The sequence below is a fragment of the Aquarana catesbeiana genome, linkage group LG03 (genome assembly GCF_042186555.1).
Source record: "Aquarana catesbeiana isolate 2022-GZ linkage group LG03, ASM4218655v1, whole genome shotgun sequence".
Classification (NCBI taxonomy): domain Eukaryota; kingdom Metazoa; phylum Chordata; class Amphibia; order Anura; family Ranidae; genus Aquarana; species Aquarana catesbeiana.
This window is the reverse complement of record NC_133326.1, coordinates 655,216,008-655,238,941: the sequence shown is the minus strand read 5'-3', so window position 1 is coordinate 655,238,941 and position 22,934 is coordinate 655,216,008. Positions and strand designations below refer to the sequence as shown.

Here is a 22,934-nt window from a genome sequence, read left to right as displayed (position 1 = left end):
TTTTGTTGTCATTTTTTCAAACGACAATTTTTTTTTTTTTTCGCATTAAAGTCCAAATATGAGATCTGAGGACTTTTTGTCCCCAGATCTCATATTTAAGAGGTCCTGTCGTGTTTTTTTCTATTACAAGGGATGTTTACATTCCTTGTAATAGGAATAAAAGTGATCCAATGTTTTATTTTTTTTAAAAAGTGAAAAAATAAATAAAATAAAGTAAAATAAAGAAAAACAATTTTTTTTTTTCTTAAAGCGCCCTGACGAGTTTGCTTGCAGAAGCGAACACATACGTGAGTAGCGCCCGCATATGAAAACGGTGGTCAAACCACACATGTGAGGTGTCGCCGCGACCGGTAGAGCGAGAGCAATAATTCTAGCCCTAGACCTCCTCTGTAAAAACATGCAACCTGTAGAATTTTTTAAACGTCGCCTATGGAGATTTTTGAGGGTAAAAGTTTGACGCCATTCCAAGAGCGGGCGCAATTTTGAAGCGTGACATGTTGGGTATAAATTTACTTGGCGTAACATTATATTTCACAATATAAAAAAAAAAACTGGGCTAACTTTACTGTTGTCTTATTTTTTTATTCAAAAAAGTGAATTTTCTCTAAAAAAAGTGCGCTTATAAGACCGCTGCGCAAATACGGTGCAAAAAAAAAAAGTATTGCATTGACCGCCATTTTATTCTCTAGGGTGTTAGAAAAAAAAACAATATATGTTTGGGGGTTCTAAGGAATTTTCTAGCAAAAAAAAAAAACTGTTTTAAACATGTAAACACCTAAAAACCAAAACGAGGCTGGTTCTTGAATAATGAAAAAATTCTTTTAGGAGTGGAACTAATGTTTCCGGGGCTGAAGTGGATAAGCAGGGGGATCACTTTGGAGGAGGGACCAAGAGTTGGCAAGATTCTCTGTTGAAGAAAAGAGGCGGGGCTGACGTGGAGAAGGCGCAAGTACAGAAAAAAAAAATAAAAAAATAAAGAAGAAAAACTCCCATGATGCTCACCGGCATATCAGGAAACACGTGATAGACCAGAGTTTCGCAGCTGAAGAGGAAAAGGCGGACCAGTCACCGCGCAGAAGGGAAGAGGGAGGGGGGAACTACAATTCCCATGATGCTTAGCGCCAGAACCGGAAACACGTGTAAAGAGGAAGAGTTGACAAGTGGGAGAGGGGCGCTGGAAGTTTAGTGGTGGGGAAGTAGTGACTGTGGGGTAATTGCAGTGCGGATGGGGCAGCAGAGGGAAGATGTAGCAGCGTTAGATCGCTCATAGACCGTTCTACTGCATGGAGAGCCGATAGAGAGAGCTGCCCAGACCTCTCCTGTGTACACTGCGCTGTCTGGGTGGATTATGAACACATTGCTGTGAATTGGGGAGGGTTGTGCTGCTTTTATATGTGCCAAAGAATTAGCTGACATTTGCTGCATCACACTGTGCCTTGTTTATATACACAAAGGGGCCATATTTATTATATCTATTTTTATCTATTGCCATTATTACGTGGGAGGATCAGATCTACAGGAACATGGGAAGTGTGTAGCTATGTAAAGTTTATATAGATTATTGGAGACTGACACTAGAGTAACAGAAGAGGAGAGAGAGAAGATCGCTCAGCATGTCTGTGGAGGATCCATTCTCTGTGGTAAGAGGGTGAGTACATTTTATTTTATTTATTTCAGGTACTTATATAGCGCCGTCAATTTACGCAGCACTTTACACATACATTGTATATTCACATCAGTCCCTGCCCTCGAGGAGCTTACAACCTAAGGTCCCTAACCCACATTCATACATACACTAGGGCCAATTTAGACAGGATCCGATTGACCTACCAGCATGACTGTGGGAGGAAACCCGGGTACCCAGAGGAAACCCGCACAGGGAGAACATGCAAACTCCAGGCAAATGGTGTCGTGGTCGGGATTCGAACCAGCAACCCTTTTTGCTGCTATGTGAAAGTGCTATCCACTACACCACTGTCTGTGACATCACTGCCTATTTACCCACTAGAGACCAGTGACATCACTGAGATGACGACACAGCCTATCCATCCACTAGAGACCAGTGACATCATAAAGATGACATCACAGCCCATCCATCCACTAGGGACCAGTCACCTCACCGAGATGACAACACAGCCTATCCATCCACTAGAGGCCAATGGAATCACAGCCTAGTCATCCACTAGAGACCAGTGACATCACTGAGATGACAACATCACCTATTCATTCACTAAAAACCAGTAACATCAATAAAACCTTCATATTCATGAGAACACAGCCTATCCATTCACTAGAGATCAGAGACATCACCGAGACCTTTATATTCACCTTCAACACAGCCTATCTATCCCCTAGAGGCCAATGGAATCACAGCCCATCCATCCATCCACTAGGGACCAGTGACCTCACCGAGATGACAACATAGCCCATCCATCCACTAGGGACCAGTGACCTCACCGAGATGACAACATAGCCCATCCATCCACTAGGGACCAGTGACCTCACCGAGATGACAACATAGCCCATCCATCCACTAGGGACCAGTGACATCACCGAGATAAGACAGCCTATCCATCCATCCATGAGAGACCATTGACATCACTGAGACCTTCATATTCATGAGAACATTAATTCACTAGAGACCAGTGACATCACTGAGGCCTACATATTCACGAGAACACAGCTTATCCATTCACTAGAGAGCAGTGACATCACAGAGCTGAAAACACAGCCTATCCATCCACTAGAGACCATTGACATCACTTAGACCTGTGGTCATCAACCCTGTCCTCAGGGCCCACTAACAGGCCAGGTTTTATGTATTACCTTGAGGAGACGCAGACTAGAATACTGCAATCACTGAGCAACAAATTCCATCACCTGTGATGTATTTCAGTTATCTTGCAAACCTGGCCTGTTAGTGGGCCCTGAGGACAGGGTTGATGATCACTGACTTAGACCCTTCATATTCCTGAGAATACAGCTATCCATTCACTAGAAACCAGTGACCTCACTGAGACTATTCATGAGAACACCGCTCATCAATTCACTAGAGACCAGTAACCTCACAGAGACTATTCATATTCATGAGAACACAGACTATCCATTCACTAAAGACCAGTGACATCACTGAGACCCTTCATATTCATGAGATCATAACTCATCCATTCACTAGAGACATCAATGAGACCCTTCATGTTCATGAGAACACAGCCTATCCATTCACTAAAGACCAGTGACATCACTGAGACCCTTCATATTCATGAGATCATAACTCATCCATTCACTAGAGACATCAATGAGACCCTTCATGTTCATGAGAACACAGCCTATCCATTAAGGGCGAAGTGACAGTGTCTGCTTATATCACACCCTCCCAGCAATGTATACCCACCTATCCTCACTTCATTGCCACCTCCCCAGTTTTTTCGGAACTCTTACTCTGTTGCTCTAATAAAGCAGGGATTTGAAGTATAGGGGAGTATGTGACTCCTCCCCCATGTGACAGTACTTGGACCCGAGTGGCCTTTTGCCCGGCCGAAGCACTGCAGGCACATAGGAGGCAGTGACATAAACCACTTTAAGCCCCAACACTGGAGCTTACTATGGGAAGATTGCAGTAGAAGTTGGCAAGGACTGGTGGAGGGGACACTATATCGAGAGATACTGTCACTTTGCCAGAAACTCCAGGTGACAGGTTCTTGTTCTAGTATGTTGTATCTCTTTTGACAGTCCTTTTCAATTATAAATGTTTTCCTTCACAGGGAGGTACAGAAGTCACTAAATACCAGCCGTGGCCTCTATCAGCGCTGGTGTGAGCTCCTACAAGAAGGCAATGTGACCAGCGCTGAAGAGTTTGATTGGACAACTAATGAGCTCAGAAATTCCCTAAGGAGCATAGAATGGGATCTGGAAGATTTAGAAGAGACCATCAGTATCCTAACTGGAAAACTGAGTTGTAGCCATGTTGGGCTTTGTGCATTAAAATTGCATTTACTATGGTAACCTGATTACAGCGGTTATCTTTGTGGGGCTACCTAGGGAATGAAAGGAAATATTTATGTTTTGTAAGGAACGGACACTCTTATGCCCTGTACACACAATCAGACTTTCCGACAGAAAATGTGCGATCGGAGCTTGTTGTCGGAAATTCCGACCGTGTGTAGGCTCCATCTGACTTTTTCCATCGGAATTTCCGACACACAAAGTTTGAGAGCTGGAAGTAAAATTTTCTGACAACAAAATCCGTTCGTGTAAATTCCGATCGTGTGTACAAAATTCCGATGCACAAAATTCCACGCATGCTCAGAATCAAGCATAAGAGCCGCACTGGCTATTGAACTTTTATCGGCTCGTCGTACGTGTTGTATGTCACTGTGTTCTTGACGTTCCTCATTTCCGACCAACTTTGTGTGACCGTGTGTATGCAAGACAAGTTTGAGCCAACATCCGTCGGAAAAAATCCGATGGATTTTGTTGTCGGAATGTCCGATCGTGTGTACAGGGCATTATAGACAAGACCAGATGTCTTTCTGTGGTGTAACATCGTATACCTCGTTAAATACCGTTTTGTTGTCACCTTTCCCTTCATATCCCAGAATTCTTTCTATTCTTCCTTAACTCCTATCATGGACATCGTTGAAGCGAACACAAAAAAGTTTAAGATTACGGAAGCTGAGCTGAGTGAAAGAAAGAACTTTGTGGAGAAGACGAGAAGTTCACTTAAGGTGTCACATATAAGGTCCACTCTTATGTATTGTTTTTTTTAAATTGGTATTGTACAATAAGTTTATGGCAGCATGAAAACTTATGTACCTCTTAGTCTAAGAAAACACAAAGGTTTTCATGCTATAACATACAACAGAGTTCTTCCTTTTTTTTTATTTCTCTTATGTGGTCCTGATTGGGTAATGGGAACCTGGCACATCTCAGATCACTGCCACCCATATCTGCGCCCCCCTGCTTGCCAGCTGCTTGGACAACTCAACTACTTATGTAGCATTCAGAAGTCAGTGTTATAGTGACGCCTCATGGCTTTTAAAGCAGCTGTGATGTGACCTCTCACCAACCACCAATCAATCCAGGGCAAGAGTAGCTTTTTATAATTTTATTGATATTGTTGGCATTGACTAAAGAGAACATTGTCTGCAAGAAAAGCATTTGAGTGTTGCAATGTTATAAAAGCTCTACAAATTCTATAAAAATGGAAATGGATCTCTTTATTTTACCATCCACGTCATATTTTATGTAATTCTGATATGTCTTGCATCATTGTACTGGGAGCAGAGGAGGCCTGGATGTCTTCTCATTTAAGCTGATCTCCAAGCTAAAGGGATGGTAAAGTCTTTGCTTTTATTGAAAAAGGAAACAAAATAACAAACAAACATGTTAGATTTACCTGCTCTGTGCAGTGGATTTGAACAGAGCAGCCGCGATCCTCCTCTTCTCTGGTCCCTCTTCTGCGCTTCTGGCCCCTCCCTCCTGTCGAGTGCCCCCACAACAAGCAGCTTGCTTTGGGGGCACCAAAGCAGAGTCACAGCTCCCTGTGTCCATTCAGACACTGAGTCCCGCCCCCTCTCTCTCCTAATTACTATTATTATTTTTTAAGGTACTTTTATATAGCGCCGTCAATTTACGCAGCGCTTTACATATATACATTGTACATTCACATCAGTCCCTACCCTCAAGGAGCTTACAGGCTAAGGTCCCAAACTCACATTCATATACAAGGGCCAATTTAGACAGAAGCCAATTAACCTTCCAGTATGTAATTGGCTGACTGACTTTGACTCTGGCTGAGACGCAGCAGGCGCCAATCAGGAAGGAGAATCTCAGATGGCTGAGACACTTGTGGACATTGCTGGACAGAGAGGGGGCTCAGGTATTAGGGGGGCTGCTGCACATAGAAGGCCTTTTATCTAGATAAGATAAAAAACCTTCTGACTTTACAACCACTTTTTAACTTTAAATAGTTCTTTTGAACCAAGCTAGTCCAAACAAACTACTTCACTATCAGTTGCAGTGGCTGGTAGCACTGTATTAACTGTATTTTGCATCGGCTGCATATACTGTGTTCTGGCAGCGGGATGAAAACGTACTTTTCTGTTCCTGGAACAAAATTGACCTGGGCGGAACGTTGCAAAGCCATTCACGGGGAGCTTTGTCTTCTGTGAATGAAGACAAAGCTTTGTCTGGCTGAGGCAAAGAGGCGGACTCATGATGTTACAAAGGGCAGATGATTCATGTAGATTTTCCTTCCTGGAATCCATCTGTCCTTAAAGTGGTGTAAAGGCAGAAAGTTTTTTTTTTTTTTTATCTTAATGCCTTCTATGCATTAAGATAAAAAGCATTCTTTGTGCAACAGCCCTCCTAATACTTACCCGAGGTTCCTCTCTGTCTAGCAATGTCCACGAGTGTCTCAGCCATCTGAGATTCTCCTTCCTGATTGGCTGAGACAAGCAGCCGCACCATTGGCTCCCGCTGCTGTTAATCAAAGTCAGGGGAGAGAGGGGATGGGGCCAGAACAGGGGCTCCGTGTCTGAATGGACACAGGATGCTGTGACTCGGCTCGGGTGCTCCAAAAGCAAGGTGCTTGCTGTGGGGGCACTGAACAGGAGAATGGGGGGACTAGGAGCTCCAGCCAGGGACCCGAGAAGAAGAGGATCTGGGCTGCTCTGTGCAAAACCACTGCACAGAGCAGGTAAGTATAATATGTTTGTTAATTTTATAGGGAAAAAAAAGGCTTTACAATCACTTTAACTCAGGTAGAAGGGGGGTGCTTAGCTGAGAAAAACCCTAGTCCCCTCCTTAAAAACTCCTGAGATGTATGACATCATTTGCCTAAGCCTGGAAACCAGGAAGTAACTTAATAATAATAATTTTCAAACCAGTAAATGTGATATGCTGTCCTATCCATTTACTAATGTTAGTATAAGGACTAAACATAGTTAATTGATTGAGAGAGTGAAACCTGGAGATAAGCCTCAAGTTCACACCATAGAAACGCAGTCCGGATGCGTTCCAGATGTTTTTCTGCTTGCGTGTTTTTGATGCGTTCCAGTATGTTTTTGATGCAGTTCAGTGCATCCCCCGCCCTTTTTTTTTTTTTTTTTTCCTTTAAATAAGGATGTGTGTATGTGTGTTCCAGTGGGGTTTTTTTTGTGTGTGCATTTTTACAGCATTCCAGTACAGTCACAAGTACAGGAAAAATGCAGCATGTTCTGCTTTCTTTTTTTTCCTGGAGCACATTGCAACCGCAAACACTGGTGTAAACTGTGCCGTTGAAAACCATATAACCTTCTTTCCATGCGTTTTTGCTGCAGAAAAAAATGCACTGGACTGCATTTGGTGTGAACTGGCCTTAAGTGTAAGGCTGGGTTCCCACTTATGTGATGCCAGACATCACATGTCATACGTACAGCATTGCTGTGCACATCACATGCGATGTCTGTGCAGTGCAAATTCAGCCATACAGTTGGGGGATCTATTGTCACGGGTGGGGATCTATTTTTGCAGGGGGGACTATTATTGCTGGTGGGGGGTTGTCAATTGTTGTTGGAGGGGTCTATTGTTACTGACTGCTGTGAATATATATATATATATATATATATATATATATATATATATATATATATATATATATATATATATTATAAAATTTACCCCCCCAAGAAAAACTGACCCAATTTATTTTTTTGTCACTAGACGATTCCTATCTCCAGAAATGTTAACGTGGATAGTGGCTGTATTACATCTGTTGCAACTGTTTCTCATACAGTACAATAGAGTGATATGAGATAAATAGATTATTATTTGCAGTCCACCTTTTGTCCTACAGCATGAGCTGTTCTAAAGATTTGGGAATTAAAAATACTGAATTATTGTTGCAGGAAGCTACAGTGCTCCTTTAGAACCTTTCTTGATCAGCATGTTAGAAATAGGTGATTACCTGGAATGGTTTAGTATTAGCATGAAAACTTGTCTTCTGCAGTACCTGGAGTCTGTCTTTTTTGCTTTGCAGGATGGTCAAGAGAGCAGAAGTCCTTTTTAAAGGGTCATTAAAAAAAAATAAATAAAAAAAAATCAATATCTACAGCTGGTGATGGTTTAAAGGAGAAGTACAGCCAAAGCTCATTTGGCTGTACTTCTCCTGTGGATCACAGGAGTGCAGTTCGTTCTGCACTCCTGTAATCCGTTTTCAGCAGACAACGGGCTGAAGTCTGCTGTTAGCTGATGTCAGAGTTGGCTCAGGCAAGATCGCAACACTGGGGTCAGGATCTACCTACATGCTTGGACCGGCACCTGGCTCAGGCTCTCGGCGAGCCACTAAGAACCTGAGCCGGACGCCCCTGCTCCTTTGACAGCCCAGCACTCCAGTGAGTGAGTTGGGGCGGCGCAGAGAGCGGTAACTGACAGTGGCCAGCTCTCTGCTCGGGGAGCTGTGAGAACCAAGCGATCTGTAGTGTTCGATTGCTCGTTTTTCATTGTTAGAGCCGGGGGGGGTGGGGGGGGGGTGGCAGATGCTGCATCGAACCGATGCTGCATCGACCTAGGTAAGTATAAATCTGCAAAACCCCATACTACTCTTTTTAAATCCTCTTAGAGATTGTGGTGCCAAAAGCCCCTTGTTGGGGTTCTGACCTTCCTCCCACTTCCCAGTGGCAGTGGTTGCAAGCTAAGCAGCGGTACCAACTCTTCCTACTTCAGTCTAATGTAGTGAGAATCCTGTGTCCCCCAACCCTCTTATCATAGCTTTAACGGAAATGAGGAGGTGGGAGGTTATTGTAGGAATCTCCCTGTCAGACACATACACTGTGTTGTCAAAGGTGTGTGGACCCCTGCCCATTACATATATATAAGCTTGTTGTACACATCTCACGCTAAAATCATGATCGTTTTAATATAGAGGTTTACACCCCAACCCGTCTCCCACTGTGGCTATACCGGCCTCCACTCTTCTAGGAAGGCTTTCTATGAAATTTTCCAGTGGGAACTTCTATTTGGCCAAAAGGGCAAATGTGAGGTCAGGTACTGATGCTGGAAGAGAAGACCTGGATCACACTCAGTGTTCCAGATCACCCCAAAGGTGTGCAGTTGGGTTAAAGTCCAGGTCTCTGTGCAGGACACTCAAATTCCTCCACACCAAACTCCGCAAACCATGTCTTTATGGAGCTGCCTAGGTAATTAACAATGTGCAAAATAAGAGTGGTGTCCACCTATCTTTAGCCATATAGTGTAAAATATATTGGGAGTTGAAAGGAGAATTGTCTTTTTGAAGCTACTTTCTGTTTAGTTTTAACACTTTAGAACTGACAGTGTAAAGTATATAGTGATATTTTCAGGTGCTGCTCTGTAACTATATAGAGCAGTGATGGCAAACCTTGGCACCCCAGATGTTTTGGAACAACATTTCCTATGATGCTCACATACATTGCAGAGTGCATGAGCATCGTGGGAAATGTAGTTCCAAAACATCTGAGGTGCCAAGGTTTGCCATCACTGATGTAGAGCTAGGCTTGCATTGAGTATCCTTCCTATCAGAAACATAGGGAATGTTGCTAAAATTTACCGTATATACTCGAGTATAAGCTTTTTTGAGTTTTTCCAGCCCATTTTACCTTTTCGTCATTCAGGACAGCCACTATTGAGAGATAGTCTCCTCCTCTTCCTCTAGGAAACACTGCGCCAGCCCATAAATTCTTACTTCCCCTGCTGGACCTCAGTTAATAGTGTTTCCTCCGGTGGGGAGACACTGTGCATGGGACCAGGCTGATACAGTCAGGGAGATTGTGGCCTCTTATAACATCCCTAAGGAAGCAGGGGCTTCAAGGGTAAGGAGAAGCGGTACATACCCGCAGCAGAAGCCACCCCCTTCCTTGCCGAGCGCGGCATCAGGTTGCGGGGGACCCATATCGCGTCCACAGGGTCGCAGCAAGGAGACAGTCCACTCTCCCTGTACGCTGTACGGGCCGCAATTTTTTTTGGAACCAGCTGGAAACACCCCCCCCGGCTTATACTCGAGTGAGCTGTAAAGTAGCCCTACCTTTGATTACTAAAACAGTGGGTGTCTCCCGCTGTGTTATGCAGTCTGTTCAGCCGTCCATTGTAACAAGCCCCGGCTCCTCCTCGTCCACGATGGAGGAACATTGACACAATGCTGGGAATCTATCAGTGTTCCGTCTATCACAGACAAGGAGGAGGCGGGGCTTTGTTACAATGGACGACCACCGAACAGACTGCATAACACAGCGGGAGACACCCGCCGTTTTAGTGATCAAAGGTGTGGCTTCGGATGGGCACAGTGAGGCTGCAAATGTGCACAATTAGACTGCAGATGGTCAAGGTGAGGCTGCAGATGGGCATGGTTTACCCAGTAGCTGGCTGACTTTAAAAAGGAACTCTTAACTATTTCTGTTTACTTATTATTATACAGGATTTATATAGCGCCAACAGTTTGCGCAGTGCTTTACAACATGAGGGAAGACAGCACAGTTTCAATACAGGAGGAATTAGGGGACCCTGCTCGTTGGATTACTATCATTATGCAATCTTCAAAAACAGCCCTTTCGGTGAACGACAAACCCTTAGAACTTATGGGATACCAATGGTTCCAACAGTCATGCATACTTGTCGCTCTGCTCTCAGGACAGGAAGTGATGGGAAATAGTTTGGGGACAGGAAGTGAGGTTGCTTCTTCTCAGGGCATGAAGCAATGAGATATCAATCAGGGACAGTAAGTTGGGTGGCTTCTTCTCAGGACAGGAAGTGATGAGGACATCTTTTGGGGGCACCAAGTGAGGTCGCTTCTTCTCAGGACAGGGGAGTGATGGGGATATCTCTTGGGGACAGTGAGTGAGGTTGCTTAATCTCAGGGCAGGAAGCAATGGGATATCAATCAGGGACAGTAAGTGAGGTTGGTTCTTACGAGGTTCTTACGAGGATAGGAAGTGATGGGATATCAATCTGGAACAGCAAGTGAGGTTGCTTCTTCTCAGGACAGAAAGTGATGGGAAATATCTCAGGGGACAGTAAGTGAGGTTGCTTCCTCTTAGGACAGGAAATGATGTGAAATCTCTCCAGGGAAGTAAGTGGGGCTACTTTCTCTCAGGACAGGAAGTTATGGGAAATCTCTTGGGAAGAGTAAAGCTAGCTGGCTATACACAGCAAATTTCATCCAGGATCCTCTCAAGATAGGAAGTGAGGGGAAAATCTCCACAATTAGGGCACAAAAAATGAAAACCTGGCACATTGTAACTCTATCCAAAACTAAAAAACAAAAAAATGAGTGGACTTTGACCTTAAATAAACGCCAGGCAAATATAAAAAATTAGGAACTTGGCAGTGCGATAATGTTAATCTGCAGCCCTGTGAGCAGGAAGGTGAGACTGCAGGTTGTGGTTTAATCTGCTGATGCCCTCCAGGTATGTTCTATGGCAAGATGCCTGGATCACAAGACTGGCAGAACAGAATGAAGAATATTTTGTATTTCAGCTCTTTATTAAGCTGTTCTGCTAGCAAGGCATGCTGATACTTGTTGTTCCTGTGTTAAGAGATTTTTCATTTGGATGCCTGTTTTGCTGATTCTTGTGGGATAACATCTGTTGCTCTTCTCTTTATCAACTTGATGTTTTGAAGGAAATGAGGGATCACATCTCCAGCCCCCGAGTTCAGGCCTTCACAGAGAGAAAGAACCGAGAGGTAGCGACATTTCCTGCTCTTGTTCCTATTTGTCAGCTTCACCCTCATGTCTGACCTGCATTCTCTGTGTCCTAGGCGCTGGGTGTCTCTCGGCCTACGGCTTCAGATCACTTTTCCCACCTTGATGACGAGCTTATATCAGGGAACTCTCGTTACATAGAAGACCAGCAAGCACAACAACAGGTGAGCATTGCACTTGAAGATATTGCTTTTGTATTTGCATGTCCAGCATGGTGTCCAGGTGCACCAGTACCCTGATGAGGGGGAAAAGCACAATTCTGTCTAGTGGCATCAGAATAGTGGTAGGAAGTTGTTTATTGCTGCTGCTATGGGGTGCTGCCTTTTTTTTTTTTTTTCTTCTTGTAAAGCAGATTACAGGCCTCTCTTTCCTGGCCCAGCTTTCAGCGTGCTCTAGCCCAAATTCCTGGCTCTGGTTTCTTCCAGCCATTGTGTTTATTTATTTCGTGTGTGTGTGTGTGTGTGTGTGTGTGTGTGTGTGTGTGTGTGTGTGTGTGTGTGTGTGTGTGTGTGTGTGTGTGTGTGTGTGTATATATATATATATATATATATATATAATTTTATTTTTTTTTTTTTTTTTTTTTACACATGTAGGTATGTAATATGATTTAATTTTGGGGTAATTAAAGAAAAATAAATCTTCAGAACTATATCAAATCTTAGCCCAGTATATTGCAACCTCAAATGTATCTAAGCAAAAAAAATATCCTTGGGAATGTGAAAAGCGTAAAACCCCTGTTATTGCTGTCTGTGTTCTGTAAGTGAAGTTTTTCTTTCAGTTCCTGTTTGAGATATGGAACATGAAGTGAAAGAAATTCTCTAGAAATTAGAGGAATTTCCCTCCTAAAGTGGAACTAAACTTATCTCCTCGCTGGCATCTTCTCCTCTGGGTGCCAGTGGGCATCTTCTTTGGCTAGTGCAGGATGACTTAACTCTTGCACATGCACAGTAGTCAGTCATCCTGACAGACAGTGCCAGCAATGTAAGTTGAGCTGCGCATGCCTCAGAAGAACTGCGAGCAGACTGGTGTATTTTATCACGGACAAGACATAGCATGTCTCTCCTTTGAGAATAACCTGCCTGCTCACAGTCTGATAGTTGTCCCCATTGTAAGATTTACCCTCGCCTTTTGTTCTGGTAGCGACTCTAAAGTTAAGGATTTACCCTCATATCCTGTCTTGTAGCAATGGTTAAAAGTGGGTTTAACCCTTAACTATTATATCCAAAATTAACCAAAAAAAGCTTTGCCTTTCCATGCACTTTAATATATTGCAGCCTACCTGACCTTAGATGTGATGGCTACATTAGTTTTCTCCCCTGTCCCATCTGCATTTCATTTTATGATTTTTATTGTAAAATAACTTTGATTTTTTTTTTTCACCTGGTAATCCTTTTTGGTAAAACACTTGTCCTAGGGTAACAACACTTACTTCACGGTACTGTATCTGTGGAGGAGCAGCAATGTTACCCCAAGACAGGAAGGACTACAGAACAAATTCCCCTCCCCACATCTTTATAGTGGTTGTAAACCCACTTTATCATTTTCTGGCAATCCCCTGTGTTAAATAAAGCAGTGTCTGTGCTTTAAAAAAAAAAAAAAAGTGCCCCTGTATACCTTATTTTACAGCCGCGCTCACATGACCGCCCGCTGCTCCCTCTCCCAATCTGACTGCTACAGCGGGAGGGGCGGAGAATCCCCCGCTGTCAGTTGGGGGGAGGAGAGAGAGGTGGCCGGTCACGTGAGCGGCGTTCGGAAATTAGTTATATAGGGGCCTTTTTTAATAAAGCACAGACACTGGAGACATTGCATTACCTAATGCAGGGGATTGCCAGAAAGTGATAAAGTTATCATAGCAGCAGGAGGGGAGGGGCGGGCGGGCACTGTCGCAGGCAGGGAAGGAAAGGGGGGGGGGACAAGGGGAGAGCAGATGACGGGGGCACGTAAACTGACAACGGTGTCAGGGCTCGGCAGCCATGATAAAATGTGGTCAGTTTACAGGGAGGGGGGCAGAAACTGGCAGGATCAGTCAGGTATTTCAGGTGTTACAGGGGGCCAAATTACACAGCACAAGCACTGTGCTGTTCTTCATGCTTTAAAGGGAACAGAATACATTCTTTTTATTTAGGGTAAAAAATACTTTAACGTAGGGTTGTGTTCTGTAGTGCACAAAGAGCATGGTCCTTTAAAACAGCAGTTCTCTTATCACTAGAATTCTGGCAGGACAAACGGATATTTCTTTGCACTTACTGAAGACAGATAACCTCACACTTTCAGTGGTATATTTGAGAGATAAAAAGGGCACAAACAGGAGAAGTTTATTATTAAACCTTGTAGAATGACTCCTGGGCTTAATATTTCACCTTCTGGTCCCATACAGAAGAGGTCTGTCTGAAATATCTTGTCAAGGCTACAGTATAGTTAATTCCAAGGGGACCTAAATGAAGCCATTTTGTCTCTTCAGCTGATCATAGATACGCAGGATACAGAGTTGGAGCTGGTGTCGGGCAGTATTCGAGTGTTGAAGGACATGTCGGGACGTATCGGAGATGAACTAGATGAGCAGGCTGTGTGAGTCATGTTGCCCCCCCCATTATAAACACATGACATGGTCTTGAATTATGATGTTTATGACTTGTGCATAACATTTCTGTAAACTTTTCCTCAGTATGCTTGATGATTTTTCCCATGAGATGGACAACACACAGGGTCGCATGGACTCTGTACTGAAGAGATTGGCCAAAGTATCCCATATGACCAGCGGTAAGCTTCTTGTTGGAGAATTCTTTATTAATCACGATGGGAAATTATTAATTGGAAGGCGTGTATATGCTGTGATGCCTGCAACACACGGGTGGTATTCTTAGTTCATTGCCAGTCCTCACTGTGAGGGTCTTTCATCCAGTGCTGGTCATGGTCTAGGCTGCAGTTTTTTTGTTTGAAATTCCTACAAAATGCAATAGTCCATGAAAAGTGCACAATGATTTCTGGTGTTCAATATTAATTCACTTCATATGCTTTTTAGGTATTTATATGCATTTTTTTTGCACTGTTGATTAATTTCACATATTATTGTATATTGATTTTGGATCACATTCATCAATTGCACACTGCATTTGCGATCTGCATTTGGGGTGCTGTTACCAATACACTGGCACCTGCATGCAGATCACAAAGGCAGTGTGCTCACTGGAAGTGCAGGAAACACGCACGGAATGCATATTTCCTGCACTACAGTCTGATGAACCGGCCCTTATATAATACAAATGCCAATGTAAAAATATTAACTTATCCAGGCCGGGGACTATGGAGAGCAGCCTTCACAGGCTGGGGACTATGGAGCGCACTACTGTTTTGCCTTTCCTGAACGATCAGTTCCTTACCGGGGGGGTTGGTTGAAGAGAGATCGCAAATTTTTTTTTTTTTTCGCTTAATCGCGCAGCTCTAGTATCGTCTGCAATAAAATAAACCTACCTGCCTGCTTGGTCTTCTGTGGAATGTACTGAGCTGCGCATGCGCAGCTGTTTACATTTCTGCACAGTACCAGGATGACTGCACTCCTTGTGCATGCGTGGGAGTGGCGTTATCCCACACCGGCCAATCAAGATGGCCAAAGACTGACAATCTAGAAGAATCCACGGAGAAGATTCTGGTACCGGCAAGGGAGACTGGGTGTGAGAATGTTGAAGCAAAGATAAGTATTGGGCGTTTAGTGCTGCTTTAAATTGGACATACAGTTGTAATGTAGCCATCCTTAACATAAATGTTTAGAACACTCAACCTTGCATGGTTAATATGCTGTCAAAAAAAAGTTTCTCTTTGAAGGATATATAGGAGAGAGGAAGCAAAGTCTGCAGGCATTATTTTTGTAGAACAAAATCATGAATGATATATTTTCTTTTTTTTTTTTTTTTTTTTTTTTTTAAACTGGTTCCGCCTTCAATATTTTTCATACTTTCATTTTAAAGGAGAAATACAGTTTAGAGAATTTAGCAGCAATAACATTTTTTTATTTTTCTCCCCTCTCTCTTACAGACCGGCGGCAGTGGTGTGCAATCATTGTGTTGGTTGCTGCTCTCCTTATTTTGCTGATCGTGCTTCTTTCACAAAAAGGATAGTATTGGCCCCGGGTGACCCTGTATATGGCGGGTTACAAATTGTTATTACAGGTCAATTGCTTCCTATTGGACAGGGACTCCACCGCAGCACTGCTACATACCAGCGGACATACACAGTAATTAATAAAATATTATTATTTTGTTTTTTTTTTATCTGAGAAACTGCGTCTAATCTTTGTGACAGTGATATATTTAATATATTGCAGTTTACCAATCCTAATGATGCTGTGGCAGTATTAGTTTTCATTTTTGGGGTAAGAAAATACCTATTGACCATGCCAAAAATTCCATTTCCTCATCCCTAATGTTGAGGTGAAAAGAGCCATTGTCTACCATGTAAAGGAGACGAAGAAAGACAGACATAGTTGAAGTCCGGCCTTTGTGGCAACCATGGCTGCCTCCACAGATACAGTGGAGGAGTCAGTGTAGCCTTTCTTGTACCAGAAGTATGTTATTTGCAGGGTCACAAAGTGAAAACAGCCTGCAAAAATACAGCTACCACATGTAAGGACTGGTAAGCTGCACAATATTACAATTTTGTTGTGTTTGGGTTCTTCATATGCCATAAGTCAAACGTTTGCAAGTTTATCTACATTTACACATTCCAGTAACAGAAACCCCCACTTACTTTGTGCCCAGCCCCCATGATGGCATCCTCTAAAGTCCTAGAGCAAAATGGGGTTGAAACACTTAATTCCAGGCTCAGCTATACGCCTTCCAAGCTCACCTTGCTGGCTCCAGCCTGTTTATTGGAACACTTATCTCTTTACAATTAGCAGGAAGGTGATTTTTGAAGTAGTAGAGCGATTTTATAACAAGATTACACAATTATGAAGGCGATCCTAATATTTTTGGCAGGCGGATTAAGGCTTAACCACAGCTTTTTACTACCCTGTGGGGTAAACTTGGGATTTCACACTTCCTTACCATATTAGACCCTCAATTCGGGTCTCTTATGGCATAATGTTGCAATACAGAGAGCACCAGACAGATGTCTTTCCCTTAAGCTCCACGTCGGCTGCTGACAACTTTGGCTGGCTAGTTTCTGGGTCTTAATTGCCAGCTGCTCTCATTGGCTGGGTTTAAGGTGATGTCACTCCCATGCATATGTAGGATATCTATCAACTTCAGCATTGTTAAAGTTGTACAACAAGCTGTGTGGGTGCAGCTCACTATACAGGGGTGGACAGGCAGGTAAGTAACTTTAAAGGCAGAAGAAACAAAACATCATCTCATCTACAGTAAAAAAAAAAAAAAAAATTCTGTCTCTTCACCCATTTTTATTTTTCAGCATATGGTTCCACTTTATTCACTTCTGCTCACCGTATAGCAAAGGGGTCAAGTTATCCTGACTGGGTGTCACATGATGTCCAGCAGGATAAGCCACTCGGGCGCACAGCGCGGGGATTAGTAGTGAGCCTATGACGTAGTGTTCAATCACAGCTCATCATGTTAACCACGAAGTGCCATTTATCGGCTTCTTCTCTACTTGCGCTGACAAGGTGTGAGGAGAGCCGATCAGCGGCTTTCCTGACCGGCGGGGGGGGGGTTTCTGTGCTGATAATCAGTGCAGACCCACCAGGGCTGCCAATTAGTGCCCATCAGTAATGCCTGTTAGGCTGGCTTCACACTGATACTACACGACTGTCAATCCTACTTTGCTCTATGAAATCAGTTCTACTACTTTGATCCAACTTTGTGATAGTAGACTTGTCCTTTTGACCAATCAAAACAATCCCAGTGTGACCTAAATTCCTTTTGCTGCTGTAATCACCATGTCGGATGGTTATGACAAGGATCCTACTTTGATCTGACTTCAATGAGCTGAAGTAGGATCAAAGTCAGGCCAAAGAAGTGCAGAGACCATTTTCAAAGTCGGATCAGTTAGGATGGATCTCATAGGGAAACATTGATTTTCACGCGACGTGAGCTCCCAATGTCTGAGCGTTTGTTGTACTAGTGTGAACCCGGCCTCACCAGTGCTCATCAGGGAAGGAGAAAATGTACTTATTTACAAAATTTTAAAAAGGAAACAAACTTTTTTTTTTGCTTAAAAAAAAAAAAAAACAGCGGTGATCAAATACCACCAAAAGAAAGCTCTATTTGTGAGGGGGGGAATTTTTAAAAAAAAAATTTTGTTTGGGTACAGTGTTACACGACCATGCAATTATCATTCAAAGTGCGACAGCACTGAAAATTGGCCTGGGCAGGAAGGGGGTGAAAGTACCCGGTATTGAAGTGGTTAAGAAACGTACACTTTATGGCCAATGGTTTGTAGACACCTGACCATCCCATCTCTCTACATGGTCAAAAGTATACAGACAACCCTCCAGATGATTAAGGTCAGCTGTAAGGAGTACTGCTAATGCTAGACCAGACAAAGACAGCTGCATTTTCAGGCTTGTGGCAGGCCTTTTTTTTTTTTTTCAAGCATAACTACTCCCCTAACCCCCCCACACACGCACACACACGGTTTCCCTATTGTATATGACCTCGAGTAGCCTACACTGAACCCTGACCTGAACACCAAGCCAGGTCTTCCTGTCCGGCTGACTGAACACAGATTCCTACAACCACACTGCAAAGTCTTGTGAAATGTCTTCCCAGAAGAGTGGAGAATTTTATACCCACAAAGGGAGCCACTTAGATATGAATAACACATTAGCGAGAACCTGTGGGCAGACCATTCATGTTAACAACAATCACACACTAAGAAAACCTCACTGGTGTAGATCTGTAAAGGAAAAAAAAAAATTTTAAAAAATCCACCTGCCATCTTGGAAATAACATCATTAACACCAGCAGATTACTTTCCAAAACTTGAAGAACAAGCATGTATAAACTTGTTGCAGCCCAATTAGTTTGTGTATTAAAGGAAGGATGACAATGACAGCCCCTGAGCAAGTCCCAGAAGCAATCCTTCCCTTTGGACAGTTATACTATGAGACTGCTTTCACACTGAAAGCACCGGCTGTTAGCGCTAAACCATTGCTTGTTTTAGCAACTTTACAGCCGCTAGCGGGATGCTCTAAACCCAGAAAAAAAAAAGGGGGGGGGGGCTAAAAACTCCCATTATGCAGCGCTTTGAAAGCACTGCCCATTCATCTCAATGGGCAGGGCGTTTTGGGAGTGCTGAATACAGCGCTCCCAACCCACCCCAAAGACGCTGCTTGCAGGACTTTTCGGAACATCCCGCAAGCACACTGCCCGAGTGTGAAAAGTCACACTGGAATGAATTGGAGGCTATTTCCAGCGCTAAAGAGCCTGAAAACCACCCCAGTGTGAAAGGGGTCTGAAAGTGTAATTCAGATAAATATTACTTACCGATACAAGGCCAGTCACCCCGGCACAAAAAGAGAGAGCAGCTGTGACCAGTGTTTATTACAGGAAGCTCCTGCACAGAGGGAAAATCTGACACTGGATTACTGCACAGATCTGGAAGAAATACACAAAGCACACCAAGATTCAAGGAAGAATTCACATGATGAATGTATTTAGACCAGGGATCTCCAAACTTGCTAAGCAAAGGGCCAGTTTACTGTTTTTAAGACTTTAGGAGGGCCGGACTGTGACCAGTGGGAGTAGAAAATGCCTCAAACTTGGTGGTCAGTAGGGGAAAAATAATTACATAACGTGGTCAGTTGAAGTTGTTGGTATTAGTGGGAGGAATTGTTTCCCATCTTCGGTGCCCATGGAGGGAATAGTGCCCCATCTTCGGTGTCCGTGGAGGGAATAGTGCCCCATCTTCGGTGTCCGTGGGAGGAATAGTTTCCCATCTTCGGTGTCCGTGGGAGGAAGAGAGCTCCATCTTTGGTATCCTTGGGAGGAAGAGAGCTCCATCTTTGGTGTCTGTGGGAGGAAGAGAGCTCCATCTTTGGTGTCTGTGGGAGGAAGAGAGCTCCATCTTTGGTGTCTGTGGGAGGAAGAGAGCTCCATCTTTGGTGTCTGTGAAGTGGGAAGAGAGCTCCATCTTTTGTGTCTGTGAAGTGGGAAGAGAGCTCCATCTTTGGTGTCTGTGGGAGGAAGAGAGTTCCATCTTTGGTGTCTGTGGGAGGAAGAGAGCTCCATCTTTGGTGTCTGTGAAGTGGGAAGAGAGCTCCATCTTTTGTGTCTGTGAAGTGGGAAGAGAGCTCCATCTTTGGTGTCTGTGGGAGGAAGAGAGTTCCATCTTTGGTGTCTGTGGGAGGAAGAGAGCTCCATCTTTGGTGTCTGTGAAGTGGGAAGAGAGCTTCATCTTTGGTGTCTGTGGGAGGAAGAGAGCTCCATCTTTGGTGTCTGTGGGAGGAAGAGAGCTCCATCTTTGGTGTCTGTGAAGTGGGAAGAGAGCTCCATCTTTGGTGTCTGTGAAGTGGGAAGAGAGCTCCATCTTTTGTGTCTGTGAAGTGGGAAGAGAGCTCCATCTTTGGTGTCTGTGAAGTGGAAAGAGAGCTCCATCTTTGGTGTCTGTGGGAGGAAGAGAGCTCCATCTTTGGTGTGAGGGGAAGGAACAGTGTCCCATTCATTGGTGTCAGTCTAAGGAATAGAGAGCTCCTTCTATGGTGTCAGTGGGATGACTAGTGCCCCATTGTTGGTGTCAGAGGGAGAAATAGAGCCCTAAGGGACAGGCAAAGACAAGGAAAGGGTCACATCCAGCCCACAGGCTGCAGTTTGGAGACCACTGATTTAGACAATAGCTTTCTTACTTTATTTTAAGTTTAAGTTTTATAAGTTAAAAATTGAATAAAAAGATATAACAAGATCAACCTTGGCGTTTACATTTTGCTCTAGTCTACATTAGTCGGTAGGGTGAGTCAGGTGAGCTAGCACTTCACTGCAGTAAACACCCACTCATCAGTGATCGACATTTAGCAGACATTATGCCTACCTGCACCGATGCCCATAGCTTTGCCTAAATGTGAACAGAAGACAGTCAACAAGATGTGTGTGCGCTCCAAATCACACTGTACAGACACTAGTCAGATCTCATACACTTTACTGCTCCTGTAAAAAATTGAATAATACAACACACACTATTGCCTAATACAAGGTCAGTCAGTACTCAGAGAAATACCACTATATTCGCACAGAAAGCAAAACAGCTTATAGTATACTGTTAGCTGCAGTTCCTGAGTCCCAGAATAGAAAGGGCAGACGCAGCAGTAATTCTTCCTCATCCAGATAAAACTGGCTTTATTAAAGTTGTGTGCACCACATGGGGACACAGTAGTAGTGAATGACGCCTCCTGATGCTCGGTGGGCCTTGCTAGGACAGTTAGTGGTCTTGTGGAAGAATGGATGTCTGCAGGCAGGAAGCGTGCCTAGTGCAATGCCCTTTATTGAAAAGTCAGAGGCACAAGGTGGGCAGGGGTGAGACTGGCTTAGGATCCATGCACACTGGATAAAAAAATTGCTGATTCTACATGAGTTTTGTGTTTGGCCTGTAGAAGCAGCTCAATGTTTAGTCGGGGGGGAAAAAAAACCTCTGGTTTGCATTTCTGATTAGAGCTTTCTAGCAGAAAATATGCTAAACTGTGTACAAAAACACTCTATATGAGTATATTTTTTTTTTCTAGCACGGGAACCAGCATTTTTTTTTTTTTTTTTTTTTTTTTTAGTGTGCATGGAGCCTCAGATGGATGTTCTTCACTTTAGAGAGATTTTTGTCTTGCTTCCTGTTGTGTCTTTAGGACAGTAAGTAAAGGAAAATCTCCCTACTGAGTCACAGACCAAAAAAAAAAAAAAAGGATCTGAACTCCCTATTTTGTCTACAGAGAACAGACGCTATTGGCCTCACAGCCGCTGTAGTGATCTGGTGAAGAGGGCCTACCTAACCCTCCCCCCCCCCCCCCCCCCGCCTCCCATTTTTTTTTTTTTTTTTCTTGTTCTCATCTGTTTTTCCCCCCTTTCTTCAACCTTTTATGAGCTTTACGGTCATTTAGGCCGTTCCCTCCCTTGAGTACCTTACAAACACAAAATTGTTCACGGAGGTCACTCATCCGGAATTATAGAATATGGTTCTATACTGTTATTCTGTACCAACTATGCCACGATGTGCCTTTATATCATTTTTATACCAGATTATGGTTTGTGCAAGTGGTTTTGTAAAATTCCTTGAACTATAACGAATTTAAAAAAAATAACTAAAATAAAAAGTGAGTTTTACCATTCCTTATATCATTCACAAATAAAAAGGTTTTTGGCTTTAGATACACTCACCGGCCACTTTATTGGGTACAATACAGGAAGGTGTGGATAGACGCCCACCTGAAAGTAATAACCACGGACTAGGCAGCTTATAAAAGGCATCTTTAATACAAAATTCATGGTAGCACCAAAAAGCTGCATTTAAAAAAATTCCAATACCCAAACAAGAGAGTTAACAACAAAAACAGGCAATATTGTCTAAAATAGTGCAGCTGCTTCATTCATATCACTCACTCATATACTATTCACATCCGTTAGCTTTAGTGGTAGCCTAAAAAGTGCTGTGATGAAACACTAGGAAGTAAACCCTGAGGAGTTTTTCTTCCTCTTTTGCTCGCTGCAAAGCCTGCAAATGAAAAGCATAATGGGCTAGTATGCATTGCATACTAGCCCATTATGTGCCACTTACCTGCAAAAGAATCCAGCGATGTCCCCTGTGTAGGCAGCGTCCATCTTCTAGCCCCTCTTCCTTTTGGGCCGCGGACTCCGGCTCTGTGATTTGCCGGAGCCATGTGATGTCATGCGCACGGGAGCCACGATTAACGGCACAGGCTAGGGAAGAAACGGCACTTCGTTTAGTTCCTTCCCTGCGCATGCACCTTTGGAATTTTCAGCAGACTACAAGTGAAATATCTCCTAGAAGGCGCACGTTTAGGAGATATTTCCACTACCTATAGGTAGAAGTCCAAAAAGTGGGTTTACAACCACTTTAAGTTCAGGGTTCAAATAGTTTTACCCAACATAAGTTTATAGTTGGGTGGCCAGATAACGTACACTTGTGTGTGTGTGTCCTGGAATCACGTAGAAGGAAAAAAGTCCAGCGTACATCCTATGTCAATGACAGATAGAAAAGCCAGGGTCTCTGATTGTTGTAATAAGTTCCACTAAACGGAGTCAAATTAGTAAGGCAAGCATTGGTT

General features: G+C 43.5%; 1 protein-coding gene across 1 annotated transcript; it reads left to right on the top strand.

Moving 5' to 3' along the window:
- The first annotated feature begins 728 nt into the window (after positions 1 to 728).
- STX10 (syntaxin 10) lies at positions 729 to 15,984 on the top strand. Its single transcript, XM_073622737.1, has 8 exons — positions 729 to 1,648; positions 3,765 to 3,934; positions 4,633 to 4,727; positions 11,635 to 11,697; positions 11,773 to 11,880; positions 14,178 to 14,284; positions 14,382 to 14,476; positions 15,749 to 15,984. The coding sequence occupies exons 1-8, from the start codon at positions 1,614 to 1,616 to the stop codon at positions 15,829 to 15,831; spliced, it is 756 nt and encodes a 251-aa protein (XP_073478838.1). The 5' UTR covers positions 729 to 1,613; the 3' UTR covers positions 15,832 to 15,984.
- The last annotated feature ends 6,950 nt before the right edge of the window (positions 15,985 to 22,934 follow it).